Below are 19833 nucleotides of genomic sequence, written 5' to 3'. Positions count from 1 at the left end.
GGAATTTCACCTGAACGCCCCCGATCTAAACTGTCCATCAGCTCGGAGAGATGGGAAGGATTTCGTGATAGCGGGCCTGCTCGTCTCGTCTCGTCGATCGTTTCTGCTCCGTCACAAAGCTCTAGGCAATCAGCCAGTGACACATCTACACATAGCACACCCGGCGCTAACCGTCGTCTCCTTCCAGCTAAACCCGTGATCGAGTCGGTCCCCCCCTCTGCGTGGAGCGTGTGGGGACAAGCATTCTGAATGAACAGATTTACACAAAGCTGTATTTATTTCACATTACTGAGGGAACGGAGGTGTGGAGTGGACTCGGACTTTTATACGCAGCTGTTAAAGCACGGTGTAATCCGAGTTCACTGAAAGGTCAACGCAACAACCCGTCGAATTACGGGAACTTCTACAGCACTGCTCCGGGTTCTGGTCGGGGAAGAGGTTCTGGTTTGAGACTTCAATCCGTGCGGAACCTGAGGGTAGAAGCGAGCCGTTAGTAAACATCGGGTGTGGCGGGCGTTTTCACTCTGAGGCGCAGCTCGTCTTTCAGCGCGCTTCCATGTGCATGAAACACTGACAGAGTGAATTACAGCACGGTAATATACTGTGGTAAACAAATCTGTAACCGTTACACAGATACACTGCTACACACAGTTTATAGACACGTCTTCTCTTTCATAAGGTGGAAAACAAGAACGGTCTTAACATTCCACCTTTTCCTTTACCAAATTATTAAACCCCCTCACAGAGACCAGACCCTCACACGAACTAAACCCCTCACACCATCCAGACCCTCACACTAACTAAACCCCTCACACCAACTAAACCCCTCACACCGTCCAGACCCTCACACTAACTAATCCCCTCACACCGTCCAGACCCTCACACTAACTAAACCCCTCACTCTAACTAAACCCCTAACACCGTCCGGACCCTCACACTAACTAAACCCCTCACACCAACTAAACCCCTCACACCATCCAGACCCTCACACTAACTTATCCCCTCACACCGTCCAGACCCTCACACTAACTAAACCCCTCACACTAACTAAACCCCTCACACCAACTAAACCCCTCACACTGTCCAGACCCTCACACTAACTTATCCCCTCACACCGTCCAGACCCTCACACCAACTAATCCCCTCACACCGTCCAGACCCTCACACCAACTAATCCCCTCACACCGTCCAGACCCTCACACTAACTAAACCCCTCACACCGTCCACACCCTCACACTAACTATATATTATGTGTGTGTATCTCCTTCTGAATACAAATTTTTAGCACCATCGACATTCTTGACAAATGCCTAAAGCACTGTTTAGTGTTTAGTGTGATCAGTTTAGAACACAGCCAAGATTTCAGGCAAAGGAAATGTGAAGATGATGTAAAACACACATATCTCCATATGGAGTGTTTTCTGCTTTACACAAGTCTCTGTTGAGATTTCACAGGTCAACTACGAGAGAGAGAGAGAGAGAGAGAGAGAGAGAGAGAGCGTGAGCGTTTGAGGGTCGAGAGAGGAAAGAAAATGCCTTGGGAAGGGAGGGGCTGCAAGAAAAATAATCTGTCCACTGACAAATATCTCTCCATTTCACACTAGCATGCAAGGCTTCACTACCACTGGATGTTTCAGTGTGAGTAATGAAGGGGGGGGGGGGGGGATGTACGACAAGAGGGCAGGGTCCCGAGGTTTGGGACGTGTCCCAACTTCAGCTGCACTTTAATCGAGTCCGAAAACCAAAGCAAGACGCTGTGCATGTGGAACGAGATCCAAAAGAAAACATGTGCAGACAAAATGCTTTGGAGACTCTGACAGCACATGCAATGAGAACTAATGAGGAAATATCGTGGGCTGTTTCTCGGTCATGACTAACAGGGCAGGAAATGGGAAGATGCACGCAAGAATGATCACAGCTGGGTCACACCGAGTCTTACTCATAATGTTTTCACACAACATCCTGTGTACATGCTCAACACACTCACTGCTCACTTCTTCCTTTATCTCCTCACCTATTACACTGTGATACTCATGTACTACTACTACTACTAATACATCACCAGCTTGGTCTGTTACAACACCCAGGATCCATCGGAGGGTCTCTTCTCATCTCACACACACACACACACACCCCATTCGTTTCACTCAATATAATATGCTTCTCATTTATGACACAAACTCATAAATCACATGTTGAAGAAACAAGAGCAACGTACACACACACACACACACACACACACACACACACACACACACACACACCGAGGATCTCTAACAATTCCCACCGAACCTCCAAATTTCCCTGTTGAACTATCTGACGTTCAAATATTTACGTATTTAAACAGGAAAACGTTCCACTTTTACTTGAACGTTATTGCCAAAGTTTTGTGCGCACATGGCCGGGACACACACGTCCTCGTGAAGCATCTCGTTCCAGGTTTATTCCCCCTTCGCTGTTATAACGCGCTCCACTCGCTCTTCTGGGAAGGCTTTCCAATAGATTTCGGGGCGTGGCTGTGGGGATTTTGGGGCGTGTCTGTGGGGATTTGTGATCATTCAGCTTCAAGAGCGTTAGTGAGGATGAGGTCAGGAGCTGATGTTGATGTGAGGAGGCTCCGGTTCCAGTTCATCCCAAAGGTGTTCAGTGGGGTTTCTTCCAACCTTAACACTTAACACACCGCGTCTTCGTGGAGCTCGCTTTGTGTACAGGTGCATCGTCATGCTGGAACAGGTTCGCACCTCTTAGCTCCGGTGAAGGGGAACTGTAACGCCACAGCGCACAGAGACTTCCTACACAACGGTGCGCTTCTAATTTTTTGGTAATAGTTTGGTGAAGAACCCCACGTGGACGTGATAGCCAGGTGTCCACAAACTTTTGACTGTAGTGTGTTATTCTTTAATAAAAGTTGGGGCTTTTTTTAAATCATGGGTAATTTGCTGTCACAGATGAGTGATAGATCATTTCGGAACACGCCATTATAGGAAAATAACGAACTCCGCTTCGTCGCCGATGGTTTTCCTACACCCGCACATCCTGAAGCGTTCACTGCCTACGTTTAGCATCTGCGCCAAACGCTAATCTACAGAGGGAGATTTTAAAAGCTGCAGGATGTACAGCAGTCGAGGCTAACTGTCGTTTGGATGTCATGGTGACGTCTGTAAGCCGGTGTCGAGCAGGTCTGTCTTGAAAAAGAGATTTATACCACAATGGGACTGACCTACTAAACAAAAGGCGTAAAGAAGTCAAGGTTTAGACCTCTCCTTCACCTTTTCAGGTGTTCACCGTGTCTGATAAAAGGGGTGTGAACAGCACGACTTACCCGCACCGTCGCTCCCCTGAGCTCAGTCCCGCGCTCTATTCACCGCCGTATTTCCTCCTCACGAAAGGTTTATCTCCTCCTCGACGCCACGACCTGCTCTGAAGCACTTCGCCGGAAAATAAGCTTTTAATGCTCTCCACTCGAGTAGGTGCTGACAAATTCTTACGCTCCGTCACACACGGCCAGCTCCACCTTGTCTGAGATCCTTCTTAGTAATCAGTAAACACGTCCATGCAGTAAGTGGCTGGAGTGAGGGGGGGTGTAGGTACAGTAGATAAAGGTAAATTCCTGTCCCAACACATTTACGAACCCGGGCATGACGCAACGAGCTGAATCAGGTGCGTTAGAGCAGGAAAATGACCGAGTATTATCTTCACAAACATCTATGAATATGCAAATTAGAAGTTCCTCAATGTGTTTCTGTTAATACGGTGAGAAAAAAACAAAAAAAAAAAAAAACGCTTGGGTGCATGCTGGTACAGGAAAACAATCCACGCTGAGGTGCAGACCAACGCAAAGCAGATCATTTATTAACCAACAACACTTTTTTATTAACCGTTACGCTATGCAACGTATCGCAACGGGAGTTTTCTGACCAGCCCCTCCCAGGCAGACTTTCTGACCAATCCGATTGAAGAACTCCGGGCAGTGGTAGTTCAGCGGTTAGGACGTACTGGTTGGAAGGTCGTGAGTTCAAACCCGAGCCCTGCCAAGCCCTTGAGCAAGGTCCTTAACCCTCAACTCAGCTCAGATGTATTAAATGAGATAAACGCAAAAATGTAACGACGGTTGACTACAAACGGAACACTTCCTGCGTCACTTGAACACCGAAATACTGAGAAAGTCTCTGCAGGAATGGAAAGAGGTGACCTTTGCACAGTGTAAACAAATAAAACCCAAACATTATGATTATCATCAGAACAAGTTAGTTCCTGTTATCGGCTGTAGCGTTATAAAAGATACAAAGACTCTTGTTTTTCCCTCTCCCTCTCTTGTAGTTAATCAGATTTTAAAAAGAAAGAAAGAAAGAAAGAAAGAAAAGGCTGCTTGTTATGTTACTGTGAAACTTGAACGTGTGAAATCCTCCGTCCTGAGAGGACTTTTCCCGAGACACGGGAGACTCCTTCCCTCGTTCCACCGCCGGTCTCTCTTCTTTTTCCCCTCTCCTGAATTTAATAAGAGCAGGAAAGTAAAAACACTGCAAAGACAGACAAACGCCTCCTTCCTGAAAACTTCACCGTGACCTAACGTTACAGATTTCTCCCTGTTACAAAGCGCTGACACTGGAGACTCCTTCCAAAAATGCTAAACAAACAAACAAACAAAATCACCATAACAATTTCACACTTTTTTTTTGGCACGTTGTTACTATACAGTGCGTACAGGAGGGTTTTTGTGTGATTGTTGAGGACAGAAACAGTTGGTTTTTCTGCAGCTTTTTTTAAAAAAAACAACAACAACAAAAAACAATCGATGCAGAGTTTGTGCTTCTTTTTTTTTTTGCAGGAAAACTACACCAATAAACTGGCTAATGAGTCTCCATCTTCAAACGAAGCACCCAGCATTGAGAGACAAACCGTTAGATTATTTTTAAACGGTATTCAATGGGACCTTATTATTATTGTTATTATTATTATTATTATTATTATTTCAGGGAAACACGCCCAGTGCTCCCACTGATTGTTTATGGCGAGTTGAAATATTGCATTTTAGTTTGATGCAGTCGCTATGGAGACGTCATTTTTAACAATATCATGTCAAGAAAACTGTCCGTTCTATAAAAACAAACAAACAAACAAACAAACAAACTTAAGGCTGGAGAGCCCTGGACTATAGTACCGCCAATCAGGACACGCGCATTAATATATAAACCCTGTGATTTGCCTGGCAGTCGGAACTACTTTCCGAGCTAATGATATTCCTTCTGACCAATCAGAGTCGAGATTCCAGTTCAGTTACAAAACCGCACTAATGAACACAAAAAATAAACACACACACACACACACACAAATAACCGCGTTTGAGCAAAAACTCACACACAGCTTGTTAATTATCCTTACAATCTCAGACAGACAGACGCTAGCTGCTAGTGAGCTAATGTTTTCATCAGGTGTTTGATTGTGTGAGTGAACCGCAAACACTGTGCTCGCGCTCCTGCACGCGCTGTACTGTCAACACGTACGCGAGCAGAAAACCCTCCGCTTCTGGTTTTAAACCCCACTACACAGCCTTGTCTCTGTTCTCTTCTGCATTAGGAGCCGTGTATTTAATCACGTGTAACGTTGTATTTTCTGCACTCACACGTCCATGCGTTGCTCCGCGCCGTGTTTTCACGTCCAGAGTTTTTATAACGTTTCTCCTCCTTTATCTCGCGCGCACGTTGCAGAAACGCTAACGTAAAAAAAGCAAAAAAGCCGTCTGAAGCACACCGCCTCTACCTGCACCTATGCACAGCGAGAACGTCCAGTCCTCGCCATTTTATGTGGCTTTCGGTGCTTTTCTCGTAGTCGTAACGCGGTCACGTCGCCTCTCGCGCACACGCTGTTATACAGGGATACACAGAGCACGAGGGGACGTGTCCCAATCCGCGAGCCCTAGCTAGGGAGAACACTAGGTGCAGTGCACTACGGTGGAGCTGAAACCCGTTACGTCATCGCCCTGATCAATACAACGAATCCTATCTAAAGTATATCATTATTGTTATTGATGATGATGTTTTATTTGATATGTTTGTTCCTTGTATTTCTATATAGTTTTTTTATTTCTTTTTTTGCCCCTTGTTCATTATTATTATTATTATTATTAATAGTAGTAGTAGTGGTGGTGGTAGTAGTATTAGTATTATTATTATTATTGCATATATATATATATATATATATATATATATATATATATATATATATATATATATATATACAATAGTTTGTCATGCCAAAGCAAATTGAATTGAAAATGAATAAACCTGTGTATCTGGGAATCAAATAAATAAATAAATAAATAAAAATCAGTACAATGAATCAAACCCTGCAGAGGGTTTATGTAGTGAAGTGTATTGGAAAGATTTAAGCTGAACACACCTGTGAAGTTTGTGTATTGGGAGAAAAAAAAAAAAATAATAATAATAATGCAAAAATATTTGTTTCATTATTGAATTTTGTGACTCAAACAAATAAATAAATAAAGTCGTGTCCAATTTTTTAATCACGGTATTTTGATTGCGCCTTACACCTCCAGGGTCGGGGGTTCGATTCCCGCCGCTGCCCCCTGTGTGTGTGTGTGGAGTTTGCATGTTCTCCCCGTGCTGCGGGGGTTTCCTCCGGGTACTCCGGTTTCCTCCCCAGTACAAAGACATGCATGGTAGGCTGATTGGCGTGTCCAAAGTGTCCGTAGTGTATGAATGGGTGTGTGAGTGTGTGTGTGTGTGTGTGCCCTGCGATGGATTGGCACCCCGTCCCAGGGTGTACCCCGCCTTGTGCCCCATGCTCCCTGGGATAGTCTCCAGGTTATCCCACGATCCTGATGGATCAGCGGCATAGAACATAGATGGATTTATTCCTTTTTAAAGCCTAGCTGTACAGCAATATTAAAGAAATTCTCTTGCAATGTGATTGTTGGATTTTTTTTTCTTGTTTTTATTTTATTCATCATTAATTACAACCTTATGGTTTATGTCATCTCTCCCACTCATGATGAACTCGTGTTAACACGTCTGCAGTTATGCATGTAATCGCATGTCCATCGCAGCCTTGCGACGGCTTCCTGATCCGGTCATGAGAATGATTTCAATACATTCTTTTTTGTCAAAGACGTTCTTAAAGGCTATCTGAAAAAATATACATAATATAAGATAAGCGTAAAAACACCTTGCTCAAGCGGTAATTTCCCCCTTGTATGGAGACTTTTGCGACACGCTGTGTAATAACCTCATATCCTCCTGCCAGATGTAATAGCCGTAATATAGTTGCGTCTCTGACACTGAAAAGTCCAACAGAATGGTCGTTCAACTCGGAATTCCTCGTCGCATCCATCTTACCCGACCAGACCTGACGTCAGGGGCGCTGCTAGGGTTTCTGGGCCCCCTGGCTAATTTGTACTACAGGCCCCAAGCCCCCACCCCATAATTATCATTTCTTATTGCCACGTGTACCAACAATCATTATCAATAAGCATAACAATTACTGCATATTTAATAAGAGCCTGTAAAGAACTACATTTGAACAGTTTATTAAATTAACTGAAATTATGCATTTATCATGCCCTTAGAATCGTCCTAATGCTCCCACCCCCCCCCCACCCCCCCCCCAAACCCCAACCAATACGGCGCCCCTGCATGACCTCACAACCCTATAGCGGCGCACGTCAACTGTAAATGGCAAAATTCCCTTTGCATCGTTTTCTACTTCGTAAAACTTGAATTGATTCATTATGTAGCTTTGGAGATGCGAAAAGATGTTTTAACAACTTTCTAACGCTAGTCAAGATAATTTTTTATGAGCAAAGACAGCTGACCTATCCAATAATACATCGTTTCTCGTCGCGAGGACACTTTTCACGTAGATTTTCAATATGTTTATCAAATTCAGAGATGGAAAATCGAGTACAGCAGACTGCAACGAGTCCCAGTACTGCATTGCCATTGTCTTTGTCATTTATTTATTTATTTATTTATTTATTTATTTAATAGCAACCCGACCTCTCAGAGTATAACATAACAACCGACATTTCTCTCCTCGCCTAACGTCAGCTAAGTTAACTAGCTTAAGGACGCAGCTTCTACACGTAAAAGTTTCTCTAGATCACCTCATCCTCTAATCTGGAAACCATCGTGTCTGTGGCGACAAATTAAACCCAGAGGACGATCTACAGTAAGTCATCCGAATGAATCATTGAAAAATAAATAAATAAATCATGTTTTTGAGTTTAGGTGTACTTTAACTCCAGACAGCTGATGAATGAATGTAGCCATTAGCTGATATTAGCCAGATGGAACATTGACGTTGATATATTATACAGGAGATAAGCCTATAAGACTATATAACAATCATGTATTTTGAACACCCTGAAAGCTCATAGCAACAGGAGAACATTTTGTAACTTGAAATGTCTCATAGCAAGTCTTGACAAACACAGGAGTTCTGAGTAACAATAAATGGATTTCTGGGAATAAAAAGTGTATATAGGTGTGACACGGATATGATAGTTCATTACGTCTCACTACAGCTCTGTGACTGTACAGTAAAACGAACAGTCTATGGATGAAAAGTGACCTGGTGAAGTAATGTACCTTCTCACACGTCTCTGGAACGGTAACTATGCTGGAAAAATCCCAAAACAATAGAAACCATCACAGAAATTCTAATGACACACCATCAGCTGTTAACCATTAAAACCATTACAATTACTGGTCCTTAATGGTATCCACTAGACATAACATGCCACCAATAAAAGGCAACAGATTACCAGTAGAGACCCGCAGAGACCATTACAGTTTCCATTCAAACCAATTCAATTCCTGTTGTAACCATTAAAACCATTACAAATTCAACTAGGGTTTCTATTGTTTTGTTTTGCTTTCAGCAAGGTGGATCGGGATGATCGTCCAGAAGACTGTACTGAAATGTACTGCACATAGTCTACACGTGAAAATGTAATATACTGTCCTATAAATTCTCAAATACGTAGTACCACATAGCAAAAGGGGCGGAGAGTGACATTTTCAAAATGGTGGACACACCGAGAAAATGAAACATCAGTCCAAAATTAGGAGCAAATAATGTTTTATTGTGTACATTTCAGCTGTTAAAATGAGCCGTTTCTATCCGGTGTGAGGTACCATGCTGTAATTTAGCACCATGTTGTAAAAAAAAATATTACTGTTTAAGACTTTTGTTCCAGTACAAGCTTGGTGACGTACTGGACGCTAGTATGCTAATGCTTTTGAACACCTTAGCAACTGTGTACTGAGGGAAAAAATATAAAACTACAAAACATTTACTTCTATCAAAGACTTTTGGGAATGAAGTTGAATTACACTGTGGTTTTTGTTTGCTTTTTAAACTACTCTCCTAGGTCGTGTGTGTGATGTTTACACTTGGTTTAACACTTCATGTAGGATATAACCTACTGGCTAGCTAACGGTTAACAAGCTGCAATTAGCAGACTTCCTCACACAGGATAAACTGCAGCTGGTGTATAAGAGCGCCTTCTGGTGAAAATGTATATCCTGTGCACTAGTGACATCTAGTGGAAGTGTTTAAATATAGCTGAGTCACCTAAACGGTGCCATATTGGACACCTAGGAAGCAATCTGAAATATAATGGATCTATTTTATAACCTGTTTTGATTCAACATTGTTAGTTTCTCGACTCTGATTGGTCAGAAGATGTTGATTTGTTTTCTATAACAGCAGCTCTGACAATCATGCAGCTGCAATTCATTTGTATTTTTATTTCATATGCTATAGTAACGACTTACACCTGCGCTCACAGTCGACGCTCCACATAATCTAAGTCTAATAATAAATAAATTAAGTGTTAAGCCCTGCTGAAAACAAAATAAATAAATAAATAAATAAATAAATAAATAGAAACCCTCTGAAAATGTGTAATAGTTTTAATGGTTATAATGAGAATTGTATTGGGTTTTAATGGAAAGTGTAGTGGGCCCTGTGGTTCTCTAATGGTAATTTGTTGGTTTCTATTGGTGGCATGTTATGTCTAGGGGATACCATTAAGAACGTGTAATGGTAAAGGTTTTAATGGTTCAAGTGATGGTTTGTAATGGTATTTGTAGTGGAAACCATTAGAATTTCTCTCATGGTTTCTACTGGGGGGGGGGGGGGGGGGTTTACAATTTAACAAAGAAAAAGGTGTGATCATTGCTATGATGATGCTTTCTGTACGGAGACAACATTAGATGTAACTATAAAGAGTTAATAAAGCACGACATGTCGTTCGTTAATAAATCCAGAATTGAAGTGATTGGTGAATTTTTGTAACTCGGTAACTCAGCTTCGTCAGGCCACCACGTTGTTGATTAGTTTCATCTAGCAGCATGTTTTATTCCTTACTGAAGTCATGCAGTGTGTGCTTGATATTCTGCAGATTAATCGCCAGAATCATTCAGGATTGCTGCGGATCCGGAGAGTATCACGGAAATACACCGAGGATGAGACAGCAGTCCATCACAGGACACCTTATTGTAGCCAATCCACCTACTGGAAGTGTGAGGAAACCCAGAGGAACCCCACATGGACGCACACAGTAACCTGAGCTCAGGATTGTAACTGTGCCACCTAACAAAAATCTAATTAGTGACTCTTGCGTGCACACACACACACACACACATGCACAAACCCAATCACCTTGGCTAACATTGCTAAACATGTACACCAATTTATATATAGTGTATGATTACTGTATTAAAATTCACTATAATGGTAACTTACCTATTTCAGCCAGTCAGTACGTTTAAACAGTAATCAAGGACAATGTCCTCACTGTATCCAGCTCTCCGCTGCTGCTAAGATAAACCCGTGCACAGTAGAACTTATCAGCTTCTTCAAAGTCCATCCATATTTTAAATTTAAAAAAAAAGCAGCAAAAAACCTAATGATAATGGTAATAATAATAATACTAATAAAGCTGCACGCATACAGCTTCCAGTCTGATTTATTATAATAATACAATCTAGTCTGTCTTTCAAGTTTCTCCCAAGCTGCACACTGGTTAGGACAAAGTGGCTGCAGTAAGAGGATCCACAAGAGGAGAAAAGAGGATTTGAGGCTTAACGCTGTCCTGGAAACACGTCTCCAACCCAGCAAAGATTAAACCTGCAGAAATACAGAAGCAAAACAAAAAAATGCACAAGGCGACATCATGCTAATACTAGATACTGTAGGACTCCCCTTTCCTTCTTTAATCTTGCACCAGAGTGATGAGGCTAATCCAGCTAAAAGTCAGCCAATATCTTTTCTGCAAATACACACCCAGATCTTCCTGCGCTTGCATACTCATGTACTCAGTAAATAGTCTGTATTTACAAAGTGGAATCTTCTGGCGATAACCTGCCTCCAAACGTTAGGACACATATCCTAGGAGACGTAAAAGTCTCCTACCAAACTGCAGTAAGGAAAAGTAGAGAAGAGAAAAGGTAAATGAATAACATGTAAATGAATCACATGTAAATGAATCACATGAAAATGAATCACATGTAAATGAATCATATGAAAATGAATAAATCAATTAAAACGAGGAGAAGTAAACCCTGTTGTTCAAAATGGCCACCCTGATAATGCTACAGATGTTAGCGAGAGTGTGCTTTCTTCGTGTAGACTACTGTAGTCGACAGTCTGTGTGATATTCGAGTCAAATATTTACTCTGTGTACGTGTGTGTACAGAAAAGATTTCGGATGGGATGAACATCGTTACGTGTGGCATCACCGGTTAAAGCTTAACATGTTTTTGTGAACTTTTCAGCGCAAATGCTAATTGAACTACTTCACTGCGACACTGAAGGTATGAGTGTAGCACTGAGAGTCGCACCGGCGACCGTTCTCCAGAGCTATATATTAGAAGTGTCGTGTCTTAATTCGACACTGTTGCGGTGCAGCAGCGACGGCTGCACACACTTCCTCGCCACGGCTCACAAAGGTCACATTGATGTTATCATAAAGGGACGATATACAGGAAAAGCAAACAGCGTGGGCGTCGCGTATTGTAGGTCATTCCGCCCTGCTCTCGCTCGCAGCCTTGCCTGCGTCGGTGTTTACGTTTGGTTTAGACCAAACACTGCAGCGCTGAGCTGTTTCTCTGCAGCCACGGACACGGATATAAACACCCTGGGGGAACATTCGTGACATGCGCTGTGACAAAAATACTCTTTATCCAAAAAAAAAAAAAATTTAAATACGTTTACAAGCAAAATATATTGACACCAGCTGTTGTTTCTGTTAATGCTTTTTAACGTAAGGTAAAATTGTTATATTTGATTCACGCACATAATATATACAAATTGGGTCGAGTAGCTCAATTTTATATGTACCAGAATGCTTTGTCAAATTTACCTAATATATTCGTTATTATTATCTATGTTAAAGATTATTTAATGCAAGTAAACTATATATATACACATATACATATACATAAATATATATATATATATATATATATATATATATATATATATATATATATATATATATACCGTAACTTAATAATCTTATATACACCTAAATACAATTAAGATTGTATTTAATATCTAATGAACACATTAAACACGATTCAAGACAAAAGACCTGTCATTCATTTAATCATTACACAACTATACTATGAAACTATTTTAAGCACCGTTTTAATTAACACTGGTGTTAACGAGTCTCCAAGGCTGCTAAAGTACTTCTTTTACTCTTTTTTTTTAAATGCAAGAGTTTTGTAAAAGCATTAAAGCAAGCTGTGGCATCTGCAGAATGTTTCATATGTACATTAGGGTCAACTTTACGTACATTAGGGTCAACTAGGGTCAATTAACTGTCAATTAGTCATTAAATAGCTTAATAAATCTGAAGCTAGTGTAATAACCACTTCTTTCTCTTTTTTAAGAAGGAAACTGGAAAAAGGAAAATAAAAACAGTGAACCCAGTGTGAACTTATCCAATGAAAACTGTATAGAAATATACGCATGCTGCCATCTGAGCAACCCCTGAGAATCCAGTATGTATGCAATGCTACTATGTATCTATAAACCTGGGCCTGGGCGTGGCCGGAAACCAGGAAAGGTTTTGTTGTTGTTTTTGTTTTTGTTTTTGTTGTCGTTGTTGTTGTTGCATTGTTTTATTTGTTGATATGAACCCTATCGGCATGCCCCCAGAAACATTACACTGTGGTAGAAATGGCAGCAGTGTCAGCATGGCGTGTGAATTCTGCCTCTGACAGTTCCTCAACCTCAGTTCATAATTTGTCTCAACCAGAGATGACTAATCCCGCACATATTACTCAGGTATTATTTTTGTTCGTCGCTGCCTAAATTTAGTTGCTCTTATTTCCCTAAGATATGATTAAACTAGTGGCATAATTTAAACAGTGACCCTGTTCAGGCAGTCGCTAAAGATGAGTGAATGAACGCTGTCAGTGCACGGAGTTCAGGGTTTGTCTGACTTACATGAAAGAAAGTCCGTCCTACTCACGCAAGTTTTTAAAAATTGTGTTTTATTTATTTATTTATTTGAGGCGGGGGGTGGGGGGGGATTGCGGGGCTGATATACACCCATCTAGTCTCAACCAGATGCCCTGTGACCTGCGTTCAGAACACATTATCGGTTCATTCCAAATAATGTATTCATATTCAGTTCCATCCTCAGCATACAGCTTCTGCTTCACTAGAGGAAGGATGGAGAGTCCATCATTCACAGAGAAGCTAGCCAAGAGCCAAGGATATATGACGGCACGCTGAGGGATATCATGGTGCTCCCTGACACCAGCAGTTGGAGTTGGAAATTTGGTGTTCCTAAAATTGCAGAGAGGACACTTAGGCCAGCCATAATCCTACCAGCAGAAACAGCTAAACAAGTGGAGGAAGTAATAATCCCCCTGGAAGACTGGATGGAGGAAATGCATGAAAGGAAACAGGGGAGGTAGACGGGGTTAACGAGTCTTTATTGGTCATGTATACATTACGGCACAGTGAAATTCTTTTCTTCACATACCCCGGCATGTCAGGAAGTTGGGGTCAGAGTGCAGCCATGATACAGCGCCCCCTGGAGCAGAGAGGGTTCAGGGCCTTGCTCAAGGGCCCAACAGTAGCAGCTTAGCAGTGCTGGGGCTTGAACCCCCGACCTTCTGATCAGTCACCCAGACACCCAGTAACATGCAACACTGTTACAGAAAATCAATCACCTTCTGACCAAACACATTTGAGAATTTTTCTTAGGTCCCATGAGACCGTCCTCAGTTCCACTTACTTTCCTGAATGTATGGTTTCTGTATCTGGCCTGCTCTACCGTTTTTTTTTTCTTTTTCATTTTCCTCTTTTCAGATGAAGGCATCATTTTTCAGGCTTGTATAATCTCTGTGACATGGTTACGTAATACTTATTAGAATATGTGCTTTAGTGTTTTAGTTATAATACTGTAGAATGTATATATATATATATATATATATATATATATATATATATATATATATATATATATATATATATATATATATATATATATATACATTCTACAGTATTATACCTAAAACACTAAAGCACATATTCTACTAAGTATTACATAACCATGTCACAGAGATTATATATATATATATATATATATATATATATATATATATATATATATATATATATATATATAATCTCTGTGACATGGTTATGTAATATATATATATATATATATATATATATATATATATATAGTATTGTGCTTTAGTGTTTTGTGAATTGAAAAGTCATTTAAAAAAGTATTATTATTATTATTATAAAACTGTGTGTGCGTGTGTGTGCATGTGTCTGTGTGTGCACGTTTGCAGGCTGATGTCTGAGTTTGTAAAGTGTTCTCTCTCTCTCTCACACACACACACACACCAGGTGTAAAAGAGAACGGAGGTGGATGTTAACGCTCCTGAACACTTTCAATATGGCACAGAAACTATTTCTCTTCTGCCTGTTTGCTCTTCATTGTAAGTACGTGTGTGTGTGTGTGTGTGTGTGTGTGTGTGTGTGTATACTTCTATAAACTACTGTATACTTCTATAAAAGAGGAACTAATCTATTTCTATTGCATGTAGTTCTGTTGTGTACAGTTTTATATGCTGCACATAACAATTAAGGACATTTCAATTCCATAAAATATCATTCATGAAGAATCCCTATCTTTTTTATCTTTATCTTCTTTTCAGTTCCATATGGCTTTCTTTCTTTCCTAGCTTACTTTCCAGCTTTCTTACTTATTTTTTTCTTCCTTTTTTGTTTAAGTTTTAAGTTTCTTTTATTCTGTTCCATGCTTTCTTTCTTTCTTTGTTTTTGTTTGTTTGTTTCTTTCTTTATTTATTTGTTTCTTTGTTTCTTTCTTTATTTGCTTATTTGTCTCTTTCTTTCCTTGTTTGTTTCTTTATTTGTTTGTTTGTTTCTTTCTTTATTTCTTTCTTTATCTGTTTGTTTGTTTGTTTCTTTATTTATTTATTTAGTTGTTTGTTTGTTTCTTTCTTTCTTTCTTTCTTTCTTTATTTCTCTATTTCTCTATTTGTTTTTGTTTCTTTATTTATTTATTTGTTTGTTCCTTTCTTTCTTTCTTTCTTTCTTTCTTTGTTTCTTTCTTTCTAGCTTTCCTAGTTATTTCTTTCTTACTTTTTGTTTAATTTTCCATGTAATCATTTCTGTTTCTTTCTTTCTTTTTCTTTCTTATCCTTCTTGTTTCTAGCTTTCCTACGCATTTCCCACTTACTTTTTCTTACTTCAATTTTTAATGCAATTTTCTTTCTGTTTCTTTCTTTTTCTTTATCGATCTTCCTTCCTAGCGTTCTTAGTTATTTCTTTCTTACTTTTTGTTTAATTTTTAATGTAATTTTTTCTTTCATTTTCTTTCTTTCTTTTTCTTTCTTATCTATCTTGTTTCTAGCTTTCCTGCGCATTTCCCTCCTACTTTTTCTTACTTCAATTTTTAACGCAACTTTCTTTTCTTTTCTTTTCTTTCTTATCCATCTAGCGTTTTAGTTTGATTTATTTGGACTTTCTCCGTTCTTTCCTTCCAATAGAACCGGTTTTGTTGTGTATTTTCCAGCCGTCTCTCTCTCGAACATCGTCCAGTATCCTGCGGTAGTGAAGGCGGTTCGTGGTGAGACGGTCTCCATGACGTGTAATACAGTGGAAATCTTGTCCAGATGTGATTTAGTCTACTGGTATAAAGTGCAGCCGAGAACCAGAGAGATGATCCTGACCACCGCTGTTCACACTGATCCGAGTCTGAAACTGTGTAGAGGATTCATCTACAACACCAGCGTGGCTGATTCGGGCATTTACTACTGCTCTGTAAAACACAGTGTTATCTACTACACGGGCAACGGCACCACCGTCATCATCACAGGTAGACGGTGTGCATAATAAAGCGCAAATAATATGGGTTTTACATTGCATAAATGAGTTTTGAGGCACCTGTACACTCCCGGACCACTTTAATAGGAACACCTGCTCAATCACGCAGGTCAAGCGCTTCAGTTAACGTTCACAGCAAACATCTGGACAGCTGGGGCGAGTCTGTGCCCTCTGTAGCTTCAGATTCCTGTTCTTGGCTAACAGGAGTGGAACCTGATGAGGGCTTCTGCTGTTGTAGATTTTCTGCCTCAAGGTTCAACATTTTGTGCATTTCTGAGATGCTTTTCTGCTCAACACGTTTGTAACGAGTGATTATTTGAGCTACCGTTGTGCTGCCGCCACATGCTCAGTGTTCCTAATGAAGTGAGCGTAAGTGACAGGGACAGCACGTCCCTGAATGTTTTATTCATGACTTCAGAGGCTATCACGTAACAGGAAAAAGTCTTTTGCAGAGCCTCGTCCCGGTCCCGTCGTGACGCTCTACGTCCCGGACGTGAGTGTCGGACCCTCCGTCTCTCTGCAGTGCGTGGTGATGGGGGTCGTCCCGTCTGAAGCCATCGTTTCCTGGGTCGTAGGGGACTCGGAGATTACCGGGTGGACGGAGTCGGGCTGGACCCACGCCAACGCCTCAGCTGTAGAATACACACGCGCTCATATCAGCATTCCCTCAGAGACCTGGCTGGAGGCTCCGAATGTGGAGTGCGTGGTCGAGGTGGACGGCAGGCGCGTCTCGAAATCTTTTAAAAAAGGTGAGAACAATTTATCGTTCAACTTGTACAGTAAACCGAGTATGACGTGGTGATCTGGGGATGATATTGTGTGAGAATTTGTTTGTTTCTGTGCACAGGCTCCAGTCAGCTGTGTTCATGGTTGATGTATTTGTGCGCCGGCGTTGCCCTCGTCATCCTTACCGTGTTCATCGTTACTCTAGTTTCATTACAGACGGGTAAGAGAACTGCAGAGTTCCGCCACGCGTAACTCTGACCCTGTTCCATATGAAAGACATAAATATCATCTTCGAATCTGATGTTTTCAATTCGCTCTGATACGATCTGTACTGTGGAACTTCTCAGCAGGACAGTGTCGTGTGCGTACCAGGTGCGTCTCTCGCTCCACAACAACACCAAATATTAAACCGTGACTCTTACTCATTCCTCTGTACGTGTGTGTGTGTGTGTGTGTGTGTGTGAGAGAGAGAGAGAGACTAACAAAAGGCTCATTTTCCTTTCAGATCAACTGAATCCCGCTTCAATCAACGCAGTGGTAAATCAAAGTGATTTAAAACCTTTCATATTACATATGCTCTCTATAGGAAGATATATATATATATATATATATATATATATATATATATATATATTAATATATATATATATATATATATATATATATATATATATATATATATATAAATATATATATATATCCATATATATGAAATATATATATGGGGGGGTCATTCAGTTGTTTAAATGAAACCGTATTCCAAAGTGTTGAATTTGTACAGGAACTACCATTATTTTGAATTATTAAACAACAACAACAACAATAACAATAATAAAAAAAAACACCTTGTTGAGTTGTTAAAAGCACTAGCCGTATGCAAAAGTTTGCGCACCCCTAGGTTACATATTTGATTGCTTTTCGAAGTGAAAAGTATTACACACAACCTCTGCAGCAAACTATTTTAAAACATAACATTTTTTTCTGCAAATATTACTGCACGGTCGCTTTATATTTCATTCATTTTAAATAAATAAATAAATAAATAAATAAATAATAAAAAAAATTGTAATTGTGTGATGTACAAAACACGATCTAAATAAACCAGAATCATTTAGAAAACAAAAGGGCTTTGGATTGACGAAGTAAAAAATAACCTGTTTGGCCCCGACCATACAAACACACACACACACACACACACACACACACACACACACACACACACACACACACAAAAACCACCAATTATTTGTAATATGTTTATAAGAAATAGAACCTGTATTTTGGTACACGTTTTGGCAGATAATGGTTGTGCCTTTAAAGGGAAAAGAGATCGTTTAAGTCCCGTGATTAAATGCTAAAACATTTAACACTGTATAATACCCAACATCTGGAGTTTTCAGCAGATGATCGTCAATGCAGTTCAATATTCTCTACATATTAATACAGAAAAATCACATGCAATGGCAGTAATCTTTTTTTTTTATTCGTATGTGAGCGTTATTTAAAATGAAAAGAAGATATTTTAAATCGGTGGTCCTCGACCTGAGGTCCGGGGACTCCCTGGCATGAGAGGTATTATATTTATGATTGAGGAATACTCGTGCTAGTTCTAGTAATACCTTGACTCTAATAAACAGCCAACATGTTATTTTACACACAAATAATAATCAACAAATACATTTGCACTGATGTGCTGAAATAATTTCTTTCTTTATTAAAGAATTAAATAAATAATTAATTCGTTAATTTGTTTGTTTGTTTACATTTAAACATCTGAAAATGTTTGTGAACCCCTGTTCTGATGACATTTTCCGATTTCTATGGTGGTTTTTTTTTTTTTTTTCCATAAATATGCTGATGTAAACACATTTTATGGGGTTACAGAGCTCAAATCTAGGACAGAAGATAGGAAACCAGAGAGAATGTAAGAATTGTCAATGTGTTGTTGTGTGCTGTAGCTCAGGGTCCGTCTGTATCACAGCTTGAAGTAGGTAAGTGGAATATTAAACACAGTTACTGTGTAGTTTAATAAACCGATGCATGTTGTGTTTTCACTCTCAGGAGGCAAAAGGAGGACAGACACAGCAAAGAGATCCTCCATAACGGTATGATGAGATCATCAAGGACATCTACGCAGACAAAACATATCCATAAAAGCTGCAGTGTCTGAATAATTCTCTGTGTTTATAGGAAGTGCAATACGCAAGTTTGGATCTGATCAGTAACGGACAACGAGGGAGAACCATGTTAAACAGGAATGTTTTGCTTAATGAGTGACTGAGTGAATGAATGAATGAGTAAGTGAATGAGTGATTGAGTGAGTGAATGAGTGACTGAGTGAAGAAAAGCATTATGATGTCCTGAAATGTCCAATAAAACCTGCCATCTGATCAACTCTTATAATGGATTATTATTATTATTATTATTATTATTATTATTATTATTATTATTATTAAGAAGTAGTAATAGTTGAATAAGCTACACTAAGTGTAGTTCATACTGAGTAATGAATAACAAACCAGCATTCAATAATTACTATAATACAATACTAACATTAATCAAATATAAATTCATCAAATACATGACATCATTTTATATTAATACACTAATATTTGCATATGGTAATAAGCAGAGAATAAATATATAACATTTCAAGTTTATTATCATGTATAGTGTACATGAAATGCTCCCTCACAT

The 19833-nt window shown here is 39.8% G+C and overlaps 2 protein-coding genes across 9 annotated transcripts in view; one reads left to right on the top strand and one right to left on the bottom strand.

Annotated features, from left to right (window-relative positions):
- Positions 1-5916, bottom strand: part of sema4ab (sema domain, immunoglobulin domain (Ig), transmembrane domain (TM) and short cytoplasmic domain, (semaphorin) 4Ab) — a 46425-nt gene extending 40509 nt beyond the window's left edge. The window contains exon 1 of one of the 2 annotated variants that reach the window (XM_053637592.1): positions 5624-5916. The gene's annotated coding sequence lies outside the window, so the exon portion shown is untranslated. Of the gene's footprint in view, positions 1-3322; positions 4840-5623 lie in introns of those variants that run through there. The other variant, XM_053637595.1, reaches the window with a different exon arrangement.
- Positions 5917-14856: 8940 nt separating this feature from the next.
- LOC128616205 (uncharacterized) lies at positions 14857-19530 on the top strand. Of its 7 annotated transcripts, none has more exons than XM_053638759.1 (8): positions 14858-14999; positions 16100-16402; positions 16863-17159; positions 17258-17356; positions 17487-17508; positions 17642-17683; positions 19198-19241; positions 19327-19530. In XM_053638759.1, exons 1-8 carry the CDS (start codon positions 14930-14932, stop codon positions 19359-19361), a joined length of 912 nt encoding a protein of 303 aa, XP_053494734.1. In that variant the 5' UTR covers positions 14858-14929; the 3' UTR covers positions 19362-19530. The 7 variants fall into 7 exon arrangements, with proteins under 7 accessions (XP_053494735.1, XP_053494734.1, XP_053494733.1 ...); XM_053638758.1 differs by having other exon boundaries at positions 14859-14999; positions 17484-17508; XM_053638756.1 differs by having other exon boundaries at positions 14864-14999; positions 17642-17673.
- Positions 19531-19833: the final 303 nt, after the last annotated feature.

Source organism: Ictalurus furcatus, chromosome 12 (genome assembly GCF_023375685.1).
Source record: "Ictalurus furcatus strain D&B chromosome 12, Billie_1.0, whole genome shotgun sequence".
NCBI classification, from domain to species: domain Eukaryota; kingdom Metazoa; phylum Chordata; class Actinopteri; order Siluriformes; family Ictaluridae; genus Ictalurus; species Ictalurus furcatus.
This window is presented reverse-complemented; position numbering and strand designations above follow the sequence as displayed.

What these genes read in the sequence shown, in the direction of transcription:
- LOC128616205 (XM_053638755.1), top strand. Translation starts at nt 14,930, where the DNA reads ATGTTAACGCTCCTGAACACTTTCAATATGGCACAGAAACTATTTCTC. An exon ending in CACCACCGTCATCATCACAG is followed by an intron (nt 16,403 to 16,862) that starts GTAGACGGTGTG and finishes AGTCTTTTGCAG; the next exon opens with AGCCTCGTCCCGGTCCCGTC. An exon ending in CAAAGAGATCCTCCATAACG is followed by an intron (nt 19,242 to 19,326) that starts GTATGATGAGAT and finishes CTGTGTTTATAG; the next exon opens with GAAGTGCAATACGCAAGTTT.